At 42.4% G+C, this 13,122-nt stretch overlaps 1 protein-coding gene across 1 annotated transcript in view; it reads left to right on the top strand.

The window, feature by feature from the left end:
• Positions 1-2,130: 2,130 nt before the first annotated feature.
• Positions 2,131-13,122, top strand: part of DRC1 (dynein regulatory complex subunit 1) — an 89,721-nt gene continuing 78,729 nt past the window's right edge. Inside the window, exon 1 of the mRNA XM_007938908.1 lies at positions 2,131-2,285. Coding sequence (XP_007937099.1) covers positions 2,131-2,285 — 155 coding nt within the window. The remainder of the gene's footprint in view (positions 2,286-13,122) is intronic.

The following is a 13,122-nucleotide window of genomic DNA, read 5'->3' as shown; positions in this document are numbered from 1 at the left end:
CAATGGTGGTACAATGGTTAAGGCATTTGGCTGCTAACCAAAAGGTCAGTGGTTCGAACCCAACAGCTGCTCCACAGGAGAAGGATGAGGCAGTCTGCTTTTATAAAGATTTGCAGCCTTAGAAATCCTATGGGGCAGTTCTACTTTGTCCTATAGGGTCGCTATGAGTCGGATTGACTCGATGGCAGTGGAATTTGGGGTTTTGCTCTCTTATGTCTCTTGGGTAACAGCTGATCCCTACTGACTTTCTTATGGTATCCTACTCCCCTCCCCCAGCTGCAGGCACGCACACATATATGTACTTGTTTCTCATAGATGATGGAAACATGGTTTAGCCTTTGGAAGATTTTGTGGTCAGAACTATGCTGTGTTCATAAGAAAGTTGAATGCTCAAGGTTACAACAAATGAGATTTATTTGGCAGAGTGCCCAGAATCCCAGGAGCATCCAACCCACTCCCAACACCACTAGGATCCAGGCAGCTCTTAGATTCTTTGGACTGCTACAAGGCTTTGGCACTCCTAATTCCTTTATCACTTGTAGACTTGGAAATGTTTTTGAAAATACTCCATTTGCCTCTGGGTAGGTATATGCACAAAGGCCTTTCATTTTTCTGCTCTTCTTAGGCTTCACTTTACCTGTGAATTAAGTAGGCAGACAATACCATTTACCAGTTGAGAAATGGTGCTCAAGAAGTTGTGACTTGCCCAAGGTTGCAGGGAAGGGCTAGGACTATCACCCACATTTTCTCACAACTCATGCCCTGGTTTCTCATAAGCTAATGGAACAAGAACCTGTCACAAGTCTAGGTGGCTTTTTAAAAGGTTTTAAACTCTCAATAAGAGCACTATTTTAGTTGAGAGTGAAACAAAAAACCAAACACCAAGGAAATAGTGCCTTTTCAAGGGAGTGTGCTTCTTTGAAGAGGAGACCTTGTGGTGCAGTGGTTAAGCACTCAGCTGCTAACCGAAAGGGTGGGGGTTCAAACCCACCAGCCACTCCTGGGGGAAAGATGTGGCAACCTGCTTCCATAAAGATTTACAGCTTTGGAAACCCTCTGAGGCATTTCTACTCTGTACTATAGGATCACTATGGGTGTGAATCTACTCAATGGCAGCAGATTTCTGGTGCTGCTTTGAGAGTTTAATTATGCTCTATATTCTTAACTTATGGGAGCTCTGGTAGCATAGTGATTAAGGCACTTGACTGCTAACCAGAAGGCTGGCGGTTCAAATCCACTAGCCACTCCTCAGAAGGAAGATGGGGCAATCTACTACTGTAGTGATACTGCCTCAGAAACCCAAGGAGGGGTCACTATGAGTCGGGTCCGACTCAGCGGCACATAACAACAACAACATTCTTAACTTTTACTCCTCTTTCCCATACACCCCATACTATTTTTCTTTGTTCCCCTTCCCTCTTTTGCTAAATATATGGGTTAAGGTGGTGATGGTGGGATTATCCCAGGTTTCATATGAATGTATTCCTCCTCCTTTCTTTCCTCCCTCCTTCTCTTCCTTCCTTCTTTTCTTTATTCTGAGCAGGTAGGGTCCTGAATGCACAAAATGCTCAAAAATGAATGGATAATGAATGAAAGGGTGCAATACACTTTAGTTCAAATTTTCCAAAGAGGCAGTAGGCTCAGAGCAGACCTCTTATTCTGCATGCTCCATGAGGAAGGGACAATGCCACCATCCTTAGTGCTAGCACAGGGGGTGGCACTCAATTATGTTTGATGAATGTGATTTTGAAGAATATTCATTTGATGAATAAATGAATGATGAATTTATCATCAGGGTCAGTAAGTTGATAAGCCAGAATGTGTACCACCAGCTCCTCAGTCATCCAGTCTCTTGGTGACTCCACAGTCTGCTAACATAACTGGCCTTCATGGAGGTGCAAGGCAGTAAGTCCTCACATGCTCCTTGCAGGAAAGAGGAATGAAGTCCAAAGCAGGGATGCAGAATTCTGAACTCGCGGTGGGCGGGGCTTGAAGTACTGCGCGAGCAATCATCATTCCACCTGCGGGTCAGGTGACTACTTTTCACTGGCAACGGCTTGTTCCTAGTAACCGGGCGGTGGTCGGGTGGTGGTCCGAGTGCAGCTGCCTGAAAGCCTGAACGCTGCAATCATGAATCCTCCAGGGCCCCTAGGGATCTTGGAGGACAAAGAGGAGGAACACTTAACAACGCCGATTCTCGGGCCCTCTGTACATTCTGATAACCCTGAGGAGCGTATCCAGGCCCGGCGGCTCCGCATTGCTGCGCGCCTGGAAGCCCAGAGGCGGTGAGCTGGGTCGAGAGGGTCCTGCCGCAGAGAGGTCGTGGTGCCTGTTGGCGGAGGGGTGCGGCTTCCAGGGGGTGGGAGCACCGGCGGTGATGGATCAGTGTGCCCTCAGTGTGAGCAGGGTCCCCCCCCCCGTTTTTATGTTTTTAAATTCTGGTAAAATGTATATGACATAAATATCGCCACTTTAACCATTTTTAAGTGTATAATTCAGTGACATTAATTAGATTCACAATGTTGTGCAACCATCACCACTATTTTTTTCCCAAAACTACATATTTTTTTTGTTCACACTCATTGAGTAATAACTCCTCATTCCCACCACTCCCACCCCCACGCACCCCTGCTCCTGCTAGCCTGTCTGGCTTTGCATTTGCTTGTTCTAGATATTTCATATAAGTGGAATCATAAAATATTTATCCTTTTGTGGCTGGCTTATTTCACTTGACATACTGCTCTCAAGGTTCATCTATGTCGTAGCAACTTATTTCTCATTATGATGAGTAATACTCCATTGTATGTGTGTACCACATTTTGTTTATCCATTCATCAGCTGATGGACGTTTGGATTGGGGCCTTGTTTTTTGATGATAGAAAACATTTCTTTCAGAAGATTCAAACAAGATATGAAGTATTAAAAGTGTTCAATGCACTGTAATAAAGATGAAAAAATGCACTGTAATAAAGATGAAAATAATAATCCTATTGGCACTTTATTGAGAGTCTGCTGTGCCAGGCACTGTAGACCATACACTGAAGATTCAGGTAATTCATGACTTGCCCTGAAGGAGCCCACATTCCAGCAGAGGTGTTTCTTTCCTTCTTCCCTCCCTCCCTTCCTTTCTTCCACAAGTCTGGTGGCCTAGTGCCTAAGACATTTGACTGCTAACCAGAAGGCTGGCGGTTCAAACCCACCATCCACTCCTCGGAAGGAAGACTGGGAAATCTACTTCCATAGAGATACTGCCTGTGAAACCCAAGGACGGGTTGCTATGAGTTGGAAATGACTCGATGGCAGTGAGTGAATATTTATACAGTATCTAGTATGTGCTAGTCACTATGTTAGGCATTGCTTTGGAGATACAGAAAGTGAAGTCAGCATCCCTGTGCTCACTATTGGGGCAGCAGAATAGACCACCAAAGATAACAAGCACCAATTGATTGATAAGTTCTGTAATAGAGGTAAGGAGCACAGTCCACTTGGAACCTATCACTGTGACCTTATTTGGAAATAGGGTCTTTGCAGATGTAATCAAATTAAGGTTTAGAGTGGGCCCCAAAATCCAGTATGACTGGGGTCTTTATAAGAAGAGAGAAATTTGGATGTACAGGGACACATTTAGAGAGAAGATAGTGATGTGAAGACAGGGGCAGAAATTGGAGTGATGAAGCTACAAGCCAAGGCATGCCAAGCACTGCCAGAAGCCACCAGATGTTGAAGAGAGGCATAGAGCACATTGTTTTCCAGAACCTCAGAAGAACATAGCCTTGCTGACACCTTGATTTCAGACTTCTAGCCTTCATAACTGTGAGAGAATACATTTCTGCTGTTTCCAGTGTGTAGTACTTTGGTAAGGCAGCCATAGGAAACTAATACAGCCATGTTAAGGTGTAGAGGCCTACTCGATTTCTGAGGGATGCTGAGCTGATCAAGGACTGCAGGTCACAGGGAACTTCCATTTGGGAGATTTAAGGTAGACTCTCAAATTTCAGCCCCTAAGATGCGATTTTCTTCAGATAGCCACTTGAGATGGCTCCAGATTAATGGTACATCTTATATTTTCATTAAAATGTTGTATTTTAAGAAAGAGTTGTATGATTTAAAAAAAAAAAATGTTGCCATAGAGTCAATTCCAATTTACAGTGACCCTATAGGACAAAGTAGAACTGCCCCACAGGGGTTTCCAAGGCTATAATTCTTTTTTTGTTTGTTTGTTAAATTTTGATTGTTATTTGGGTGAAAGTTTACAGACCAAATTCAATTTCCATACAAAGAAATTTGTCTAACTTTGTCTTATGACGCTGACTACAATTTCCCACAATGCAACAGCTCCCTTCCCACTACCTCCCCATAGTTACCTCTTCCCTGTGTTCTTCCCTCCATGCACTCCTGCCTCCTGAACTGTCTCCCTGTGCATACACAGCCCTTGTATTCTCCCACGATTGATCTCTCTTGTGTGTAACAAGGCTATAATTTTTTATAGAAGCAGACTGCCTTATCTTTCTCCCCTGGAGCAGCTGGTGATAAGAGGCTGGATATTGTGAAAACCAGTTTTGTTTCCCAATAACACCACCACCTTTCATTTGGAACACTGAAATGTTTTTACGAAGTGCTTTCCTATATATTTTCTCATTTGGTCTTCAGCAAACCTGAGGAGTAGTAAACGAACTATCATCCCTCCCCTTCACTTTAATTTAAAATAAGGTACAGAGAAGAGGAAAGCAAGTAGAAGGGAATGTATAATATGGGAGGAAATATATAAGAACATGAATCAAAAAGTTTAACTTGCGATCAATATTCATTTTAAAATTCAAAGTCATTGTACTGAGTTTTCTAACGTGCCAAGCAGTTTACTGAATAAAGGTTTCTCAAGCTTGCTTTAGGGATCCCTGGTGGCATAGTGGTGAAAGTGCTCGGCTGCTAATGGGTGTGTGGTTACAACCTACCAGCCACTCTGCCAGAGAAAAATGTAGCCATCTGCTTCCATAAAATTATAGCCTTAGAAACCTTACGGGGTAGTTCTACTCTGTCATACAGGGTCGCCATGAGTCAGAATCAACTCATTGGCAATAGGATGTATAATGATGATAGGCTTGTTCTTAGTTCAACACTAAGGCTCTTAGGAATGTTCATTATAGAAAGAAATGAAGGGGTTAGTTGTTTATTCTCTAGTTAGGCTGGTGGTTCAGTGGTAAAATTCTTGCTTTCATGTGAGACCTAGGTTTAATTCTGGGCTGATTGACTTCATGCACAACTGCCACCCATCTGTTGGTGGAGGCTTCCACGTTGCTCTGATACTGATCAGATTTCAGCAAAGCTTCCCAATTAAGATGGACTAGGAAGAAAGGCCTGACAATTTATTTCCAAAAATCAGCCAATGACAACTCTATGGGTCACAATGGTCCAATCTGCAACTCTTCATGGGGATGCCATCGAAGGCCAGCTTTTCATTCCATTTTCATTCCATTGTGCAGGGGTCACCAGAAGTTGGAGGTTGAGTTGATGACAGCTAACAACAGGCTTATCTGAGGACTTAAATCTGTGGAGCCCTGAAACTGTGAGGACTTAAATCTGTAGAATCACATTTGTTCCGGAGATTGTCCTGTATTTCACTGGAGATGTAAGCAGAGGTCTCTGTGAGATCGCAGAAAGCATCCAAGGCCTGGATTTTGCTTCATGTGCAGCAGGCTTGGACATTATGAAAAGGACCAGATGACAGAATTTACCATTTCTAGGCTGATGGTTTTTCCCATGCTGTGTCAGTCTTGGTCTTCCAGGAAGCAGATGCTGAGATGTTAGGTGTGCAGGACATTATTAGAGATCAGCAGATATGAAAGATAACAGAGAAGCAGGATTTCACAGAGAAAGGCTATGGCCATGATGTCTTTATGACATCTGTGAAAGGAAAGGGAAGAGGGAGGAATAACTGGGCAGGAGAGCCTTAGCCTGGAATACAGTTTTTCAAAATCTAGGCCAACCCAGCAGGTGCTCTGGAGCAAACACTGCTTGTCAGAGGAGTTCCATGTTGGGCAGATATGGCTAGGTCCTAACACCCTTGCCACGCTCAGTCATTGGCTGGAGGCTGCTCAGGAGGAGTGTAGCCTTGGCTTAAAGGGAGTTCTGAGTGTGTCCTTCCATCCATGGCCCTCACAGATCATCTCTCATTCTATGTGGATCCTCTTCTTCATCCATATTTGGAGAGCAGCTCCTCCCAGGTCCCATGAGCCTTTCTTCCTGAGAGTAAACAGAAGAGAGGGTTAGTGAAATGAACCACAGCCCATAACACTACACTTGGTCTTGGGGTCACAACTGGTCTTACCCTCTCCGTCCTCCATTGTCAGTTCCCCTCTGCTGATCTCAATGGCTTCCCTGGTTATATGACACAGATTCTTATTCCTAAACAGTCTGAGACTCATAACCATACCCTTCTTAGTCTAGGGTTGTGCATTCACAGTTGTAGTTGGCTTAGGGAAGACCAAGAGGCACCCTAGTGGATCATCTGAGTTCCACATATATTTTTCCTTGATCCCATCATTTAACAACGTTTTTATCTTCTTCTGCTGGTCAGGGTCAGTTGTCCTACCAGATGGTGGCTTCTCTTCTTGCCTGGTCCCTGGACATAGAAGTCCAAAGTGTCTAGGTGGCATCCATAACTTATAATTCACTGGGATCCTTGTTCTTCTCCCTGGGAAGAGTGTACCCCTTTGAGGACCAGGACTTTTTTTTTTTTTTTTTTTAAATGATATTTTACTGTGTTTTTGATGAAAGTTTACATAGAAAATTAGATTTCCATTTAACAATTTCTATACAAATTGTTTAGTGACATTAGTTACATTTTTCACAATATGTCAGCATTCTCATTATTTCCATTCTGGTTGCCTCATTTCCATTAATCTAGTCTTCCTATCCCTCATTACCTTCTAATCTTTACTTTAGAATAAATAGTGGCTGTTTGGTCTCATATAGATTTTTTTGAAATTATTTAAAGAAGCACACTATTCAAGGTTGGTATTATTTATTTTATAAGCCAGTCTATTATTTAGCTGTAATGTGACCTCTGGAAGTAGTTTCAGCTCAGTGTTTAAGGGGTATCTCAGCAGAATGGTCTTGGGCGTTCCTCTAGTTGCAACAGGTCCAGTAAGTCTGAACTGAGGACCAGGACTTCTGACATTGCAGAAGCCAGAATTGTGGAAATGGGAAGCCCAAAATTTTCCATCAGTCATTGTGAGTGATGATAAGTGGGGCCTCTCCTGATGCCAGACTCATGCATTTTTTTTTCTAATGGCAATGCAGAGTCATATAGAAGTATCTGATTCAGTGTGAGTATTGCATTCTCTAGAGTATTGCTTACAAGTTGGTGCTTCAGCTGTGTCATCAGCGGGCCATTCCATACTGCCAGGCTGACAGGATGGTGCAATAATGATAGAGCCAGTAGTTCCCTGGTCCTGGGCCTACTTCTGTGATTCTCTTCACTATGAAGTGGCTCCTTGGTATATTGTGTGGGATTCTATGCCTGAGGATCCAGCACTCCTCAAGTCCCTGAAAAGTGGTGTTGCTGAGACTCTGAGGGTCACTATTTTTCCTTCCACACAAAGTCAATGACCAGGTGTATCACTTGAAGCTTTGATCACTGGGAAAGTTTGCCATTACTATCTTTTAAAACCATTCCTGAGTATGGCTGTGATGCAGCTGCTGTTCATTTTCAGCATGAACCCACATACCAAGCCAACCAATCCCAAAACTGAGATCAGGTGTTTTCTTCTTCCTTCCATTGGTCATATGGGGCCTCTCCTAAGCCACTGGTTTGAGCCAAGGGAGGGGAGATAATGATGTGAGGAGGCCTGCTCATGAAATTGACTCATGCCCTCTGGTCCTGCTCAGGACTGATCTCAGAATTATCATTTTCATCTTAATGATTCACTGCCACTGGAACTGCCTGACTTGGTGACCCAGCTCATGATAAGCAATTCTGGATCCAACAAGGGAACTTGATGCCCCTTGCTCAATTGTTCATTCTCTACCAGGGCTCAGTAGCCAACCAGGAGGTTTTTGGTTTGTTTGTTTTGTTTTTGTTTTTTAGAGTGTGCACTTCTCAACTCTTTTATTGACTATGCAAAAGCATTCAACTATGTGGATCATAGCAAATTATGGGTATCATTGAGAAGAATGGGAATTCCAGAACACTTAAATGTGCTCATGAGGAACCTGTACATAGACTAGGAGGCTGTCATCAGAACAGAACAAGAGAATACTGTGTGGTTTAAAATCAGGAAGAGAGTGCATCAAGGTTGTATCCTTTCATCATATGTGTTAGGCTGGGTTCTCTAGAGAAGCAAAACCAGTGAAGTTTATATATACATATAGAGAAAGAGAAATTTATCTTAGGAAAATGGCTCACATACTTACAGAAGCTGGCAAGTCCCAGGTTCTTGGATCAAACTTCAAGCTGGAAGCTTTTCCCGACTTATGCAGCTTCAGGGGCTGACAACTTCAAGTTTAGCAGGTAGTATAGCGGTTGTTGACTCCAACAAATGACAAATCCAAGATCTCCAGGATGAATGGTGAATTGTTTGCTCATGTGTTGTAGGCAGCACAACAGGATCCCGATCCACAGAAGAGTGTCTCTTTTCCCAGGATGTTGATAAATATATTGGAAGTGGGCCACACCCCTAGGAAAACTCCCTTTCAATGGATTGGCTGATGAAAACATATACATTTGACCCCATCATGGGAATAACCCACATCACAACTGCTTCAACCACACAGAATTGTGGTCCAGCCAAGTTGACACACAGATCCAAGCATCACACCACATTTATTCAATCTGTATGCTGAGCAAATAATCTGAGAAGCTGGACTATATGAAGAAGAACGTGGCATCAGGATTGGAGGAAGACTCATTAATAACCTGTGATATGCAGATGATACAACTTTGCTTGCTGAAAGTGAGGATGACTTGAAGCACTTACTGATGAAGATTGAAGAATACACTCTGCAGTATGGATTACATCTCAACATAAAACAAAAATCCTCACAATTTGACCATAAGCAGCATCACAATAAATGGAGAAAAGATTGAAGTTGTCAAAGATTTCATATTATTGGATTCCATAATCAACACTAATGGAAACAACAGTCAGGACATCAGACGACGTATTGCACTGGGCAAATATGCTGCGAAAGACCTCTTTAAAGTATTGAAGAGTGTGGTGGTTATGTTTTTGTGTCAAGTTGGCTGGGCCTGGTTGAGTGGCTGGGCAGCTGGTGGTAGTTATTCCCCATGATGAGACTGGTAATCAGCTCCATGGTGGGATCTACCACAAGCAGCTGAGTAGCTGCTCTGGCTATGTGGTCTGCTTCCCACATATAAGAAGCAGCTTTGGGAATGGTCTCTAGCCTATGGCATGCTTGGACCTGCATGTAGCCATGTTGTTGCTCAGCAGCCTGCTATGCTCTGCCAGCCGTGGGACTTACAATAGACTTGAATTAATGGCCTGGTAACATCAGGACTGTGACTTTTTATTTGTCAACCTTGGGGCTTCTCAGCCTCAGCAGCCAGCAGCTGTCTGAGTGAAGAAATGACTCTAGCTTCAATGGGCCAGGAGCAGGAGGCAGAGCTGGACCCCAAGGTTGAGGGGCTTTCACCCAGCCTCTAGAGCCTGGCACTCTGAACTTGAACTTAAAGCCTCCAAATTGTAAGAATAAACTCCTGTTTGTTAAGGCCATCCCATTTGTGGTATATTCCTGTCAGAGTGGCACTAGATAACCAGAACAAAAAGTGAAAATGTCTCTTTGAAGACTAAGGTGTGCCTAACTCAAACCATGGTATTTTCAATAGCCTCATATGCATGTGAAAGCTGGACAATGCATAAGGAAGACCAAAGAAGAGTTGATGTTTTGAGTTGTGGTGTGGGTGAAGAATACTGAAAGTACCATGGACTGCCAGAAGAACTAACAAATCTGTCCTGGAAGAAGTGCAGCCAGAATGTTCCTTGGAAGCGAGAATGGCCAGACTTTGTCTCACATAATTTGGTCATGTTGTCAGAAGGGACCATTCCCTGGAGAAGGATATCATGTTTGGTAAAGTGGAAGGTCAGCAAAGAGGGGGACGGCCCTCAATGAAATGGATTGACACAGTGGCTGCAATAATGGGCTCAGGTAGAGCAAGGATTGTGAGGCTGGCACAGGACCGGGCAGTGTTTCGTTCTGTTGTACATAGGCTTGCTATGAGTCAGAGTCAACTCAAGGGCACCTAAGTTCAACAACAACTTCTCAGCTGAAGATGGCCCTAGAATTCCAGGGCATGATTTTTCCACAAGAATTTGCCATAACCGCATGGCATCTTTTCCACCAGGTCTGCTGGATCATGTAACCAAAGAGGCCTAGCTGCTTGCACCATGTCCTAGGCCTCTCGAAGAGTGATTTCCTGCTCCAGGCACCACTCAAAGCTGGCAGCTTTTCATATCAGGCCATGTATGAGTCAGGACAGGATTCCTAAGTGTGCATGCATTGTCTCTAGAGCTTGAAGAGGACTTCCAGACATCGCTTCCCTTTTTTAGTGGAGGATGCAAGATGAAGTCATTTGTTCTTTTTTGCTTTGGTAGGAAGTCCTAGCACACCTTTGAAAACTGGTCCCCCAAAACTTGAATGATGTGGCAGACCTCTGAATCTTCATTAGTTTTATCTCCCTTTCTCCAGAGCCTATGTGTCTTGCCAAGATCTGTAGTGCACTAGCCATCTCGGGTGCATCTTGTGTGATCACCGTAATGTCATTGATGTAGTGCAGGGGTCAACAAACTTTTCCTGTACAGTCAGATAGTAAATATTTTAGGCTTTGTGGGTCATACACTCTCTGTTGCAATTATTCAAATCTGTTGTAGAGTGAAAGGAGTCATAAGCAATATGTAAATAAGTGGGAATAGCTGTGTTCCGTTAAAAGTTTACTTATAAACACTGAAAGTTGAGTTTCATATAGTCTTAGCATACCACAGAATATTCTTTTTCTTTTGATTTTTTTTAACCATTTAAGATGTAAAAACGATTCTTAGCTTATGAGCTATACAAATACATGTGGTGAGCTAGATTTAGCCCACAGACTGTAGTTTGTCTATCTCTGATGTAATGGATCAATATGATTTTCTGTGGGATATCCATATGGTCCTGATCTTTTCAGACTATAGTATGACAGAGATCAGGAGAATTAGCAGCTGTGAGTGTGAGGGCTGTGAGTATATATGTATGTCTGTACCACGTTAATGTGTACTTCCTGACTGTAGTAGAAAATAGTTTTGTTAGGATCTGCTGGGCCTTCTCCACTGTGGCAGCTCTTACCCCATAGGCCAAGGACCTAATGGAGAGTTTCTCAAACCATCAGTACGTCAATCCCAATAATACTTTCAGGAACTTGAGAAATGACCACAGTGGAGTCACTGTAAGCAGGACTTTGGTGAGGTGTCCACTTATTACCTGGCCCCTTTGTGCTCTCACTTTAATGGGTTGGGGCCAGGATGATGCTTTGGGCCTCTGGGTATCAATGCTAACTTAGACCTTGTTCTAATAGTCTTTAAAATGTCTCTGTATCCCGCTTTTCCTACTGTACAGTTCTCTGATAAATTACCTAAGTCTCTTTGAGGAAAGACTAGGGGATATCATCACAATATATATTTTCTATAGTGTTATAGGTTCTCCCTTCTGAGGCCCCTGCTACCTCTTGAATCAAGACTGGGTCTGAAAGCTGGCTCAGATCCGGGATTTGGGCAAGGAATCATACCTTTTATTATAATGACATCCTTAGCCTCTTATTTGTCCATTGCTGCTTTCTTTTGATAACCTATGTAAGTTGTACCCTTGTTGACTGCCCTTCTGCTTTGCTTCTAGTGATGCCATATTCTATTAATTATTTCTAAAACTCTTTGTGGGTCAGGCCCCTTGGCTGCCACTCTGACCATGCCAGTTGAGTTGGGGATTCAACAATGAGCCAGACAAATATAGATTCTACTCTCAGGAAACTTCCATTCTAATGAGGAATACAGAAAGAAAACCCAAGTAAGCAAGTAAACAAATAAAATAATTATAATCTGTGATGAAGCCCCTAAAAGAAATAAGCAAAGAAGAAAGATGAAGAATAATAGATGTGGAACCTAAAAGTAGGTTGCCAGAGAAGGTGTCCTCCTCAGAGAGGTGATGTTGAAGGTGAAACTAAAGGATGAGAATGAGCCAAACATGTACAGAATTGGACTGAGTATTAGATAGTATTAAGGAATTTGTCGATTATGGTAATGTTAGGTGGTATGATACTATAGTAGGAAGGAAAAAATAGCATTAATGCAACAACAAGACTATTATTAAGATTCTCAGAGAAAGATGATACTGCCTCCATGAACATGAGTAGGGTATTATTAAAAGAAGTGTTCAGAAAACAAAACAGAACTTTTGGAAATTAAAAGTATGATAGACACAAAAAACAATAGGAGGTTCAGAAAATAAAAGTGAAGAAATCACCTAAAATAGCAAAACAAACAAACAAACAAACAAACAAACAAAAAAACCACTTATAAAAATTAGAGGACTGGTCCAAGAGATCTAGTATCTTCTCTATAAATCTAGAAGAAAAGGACAGAGAAAACAAAGAGGAAGATATTGTCACTGAAATAATTCAAGAACAGTTCTCAGAACTAATGAATATGAGTTTCCTGATAGAAGAGGACTATAATGGATGGAAACAATTCCATCCCAAGACACAGTACTGAGAAATTTCTGAACACTGAGAAAAAAGAGAAAGTCCTTTTTTTTTTTCCAGCAAGAAAAACATAGATCATATACAAATAACAGATCACATAAAATAATAATTAAAAAAACCCAGAAAACAAAACAAAACACTCAGATAAATACAGAATGACTTCAGACTTCTCCAATAGCAACACTGGAAACTACAGGACAATGTAACAATGCCCTCAAAATTCTGAAGGAAAAGAATTTCCAGCCTAGAACCCTAAACCCAGCCAACTTATTAATTAGGTTCTAATTTTTAGAAGGGGAGCTCTGGTAGCATAGTGGCTAAGGCACTTGACTGCTAACCAGAAGGCTGGCGGTTCAAACCCACCAGCCACTCCTCGG

The sequence above is a fragment of the Orycteropus afer genome, unplaced genomic scaffold (assembly GCF_000298275.1).
Source record: "Orycteropus afer afer isolate SDZICR_OR568_19922 unplaced genomic scaffold, OryAfe1.0 scaffold00054, whole genome shotgun sequence".
NCBI classification, from domain to species: domain Eukaryota; kingdom Metazoa; phylum Chordata; class Mammalia; order Tubulidentata; family Orycteropodidae; genus Orycteropus; species Orycteropus afer.
The sequence above is the reverse complement of the archived record's forward strand: the minus strand, read 5'-3'. Positions and strand labels throughout refer to the sequence as shown.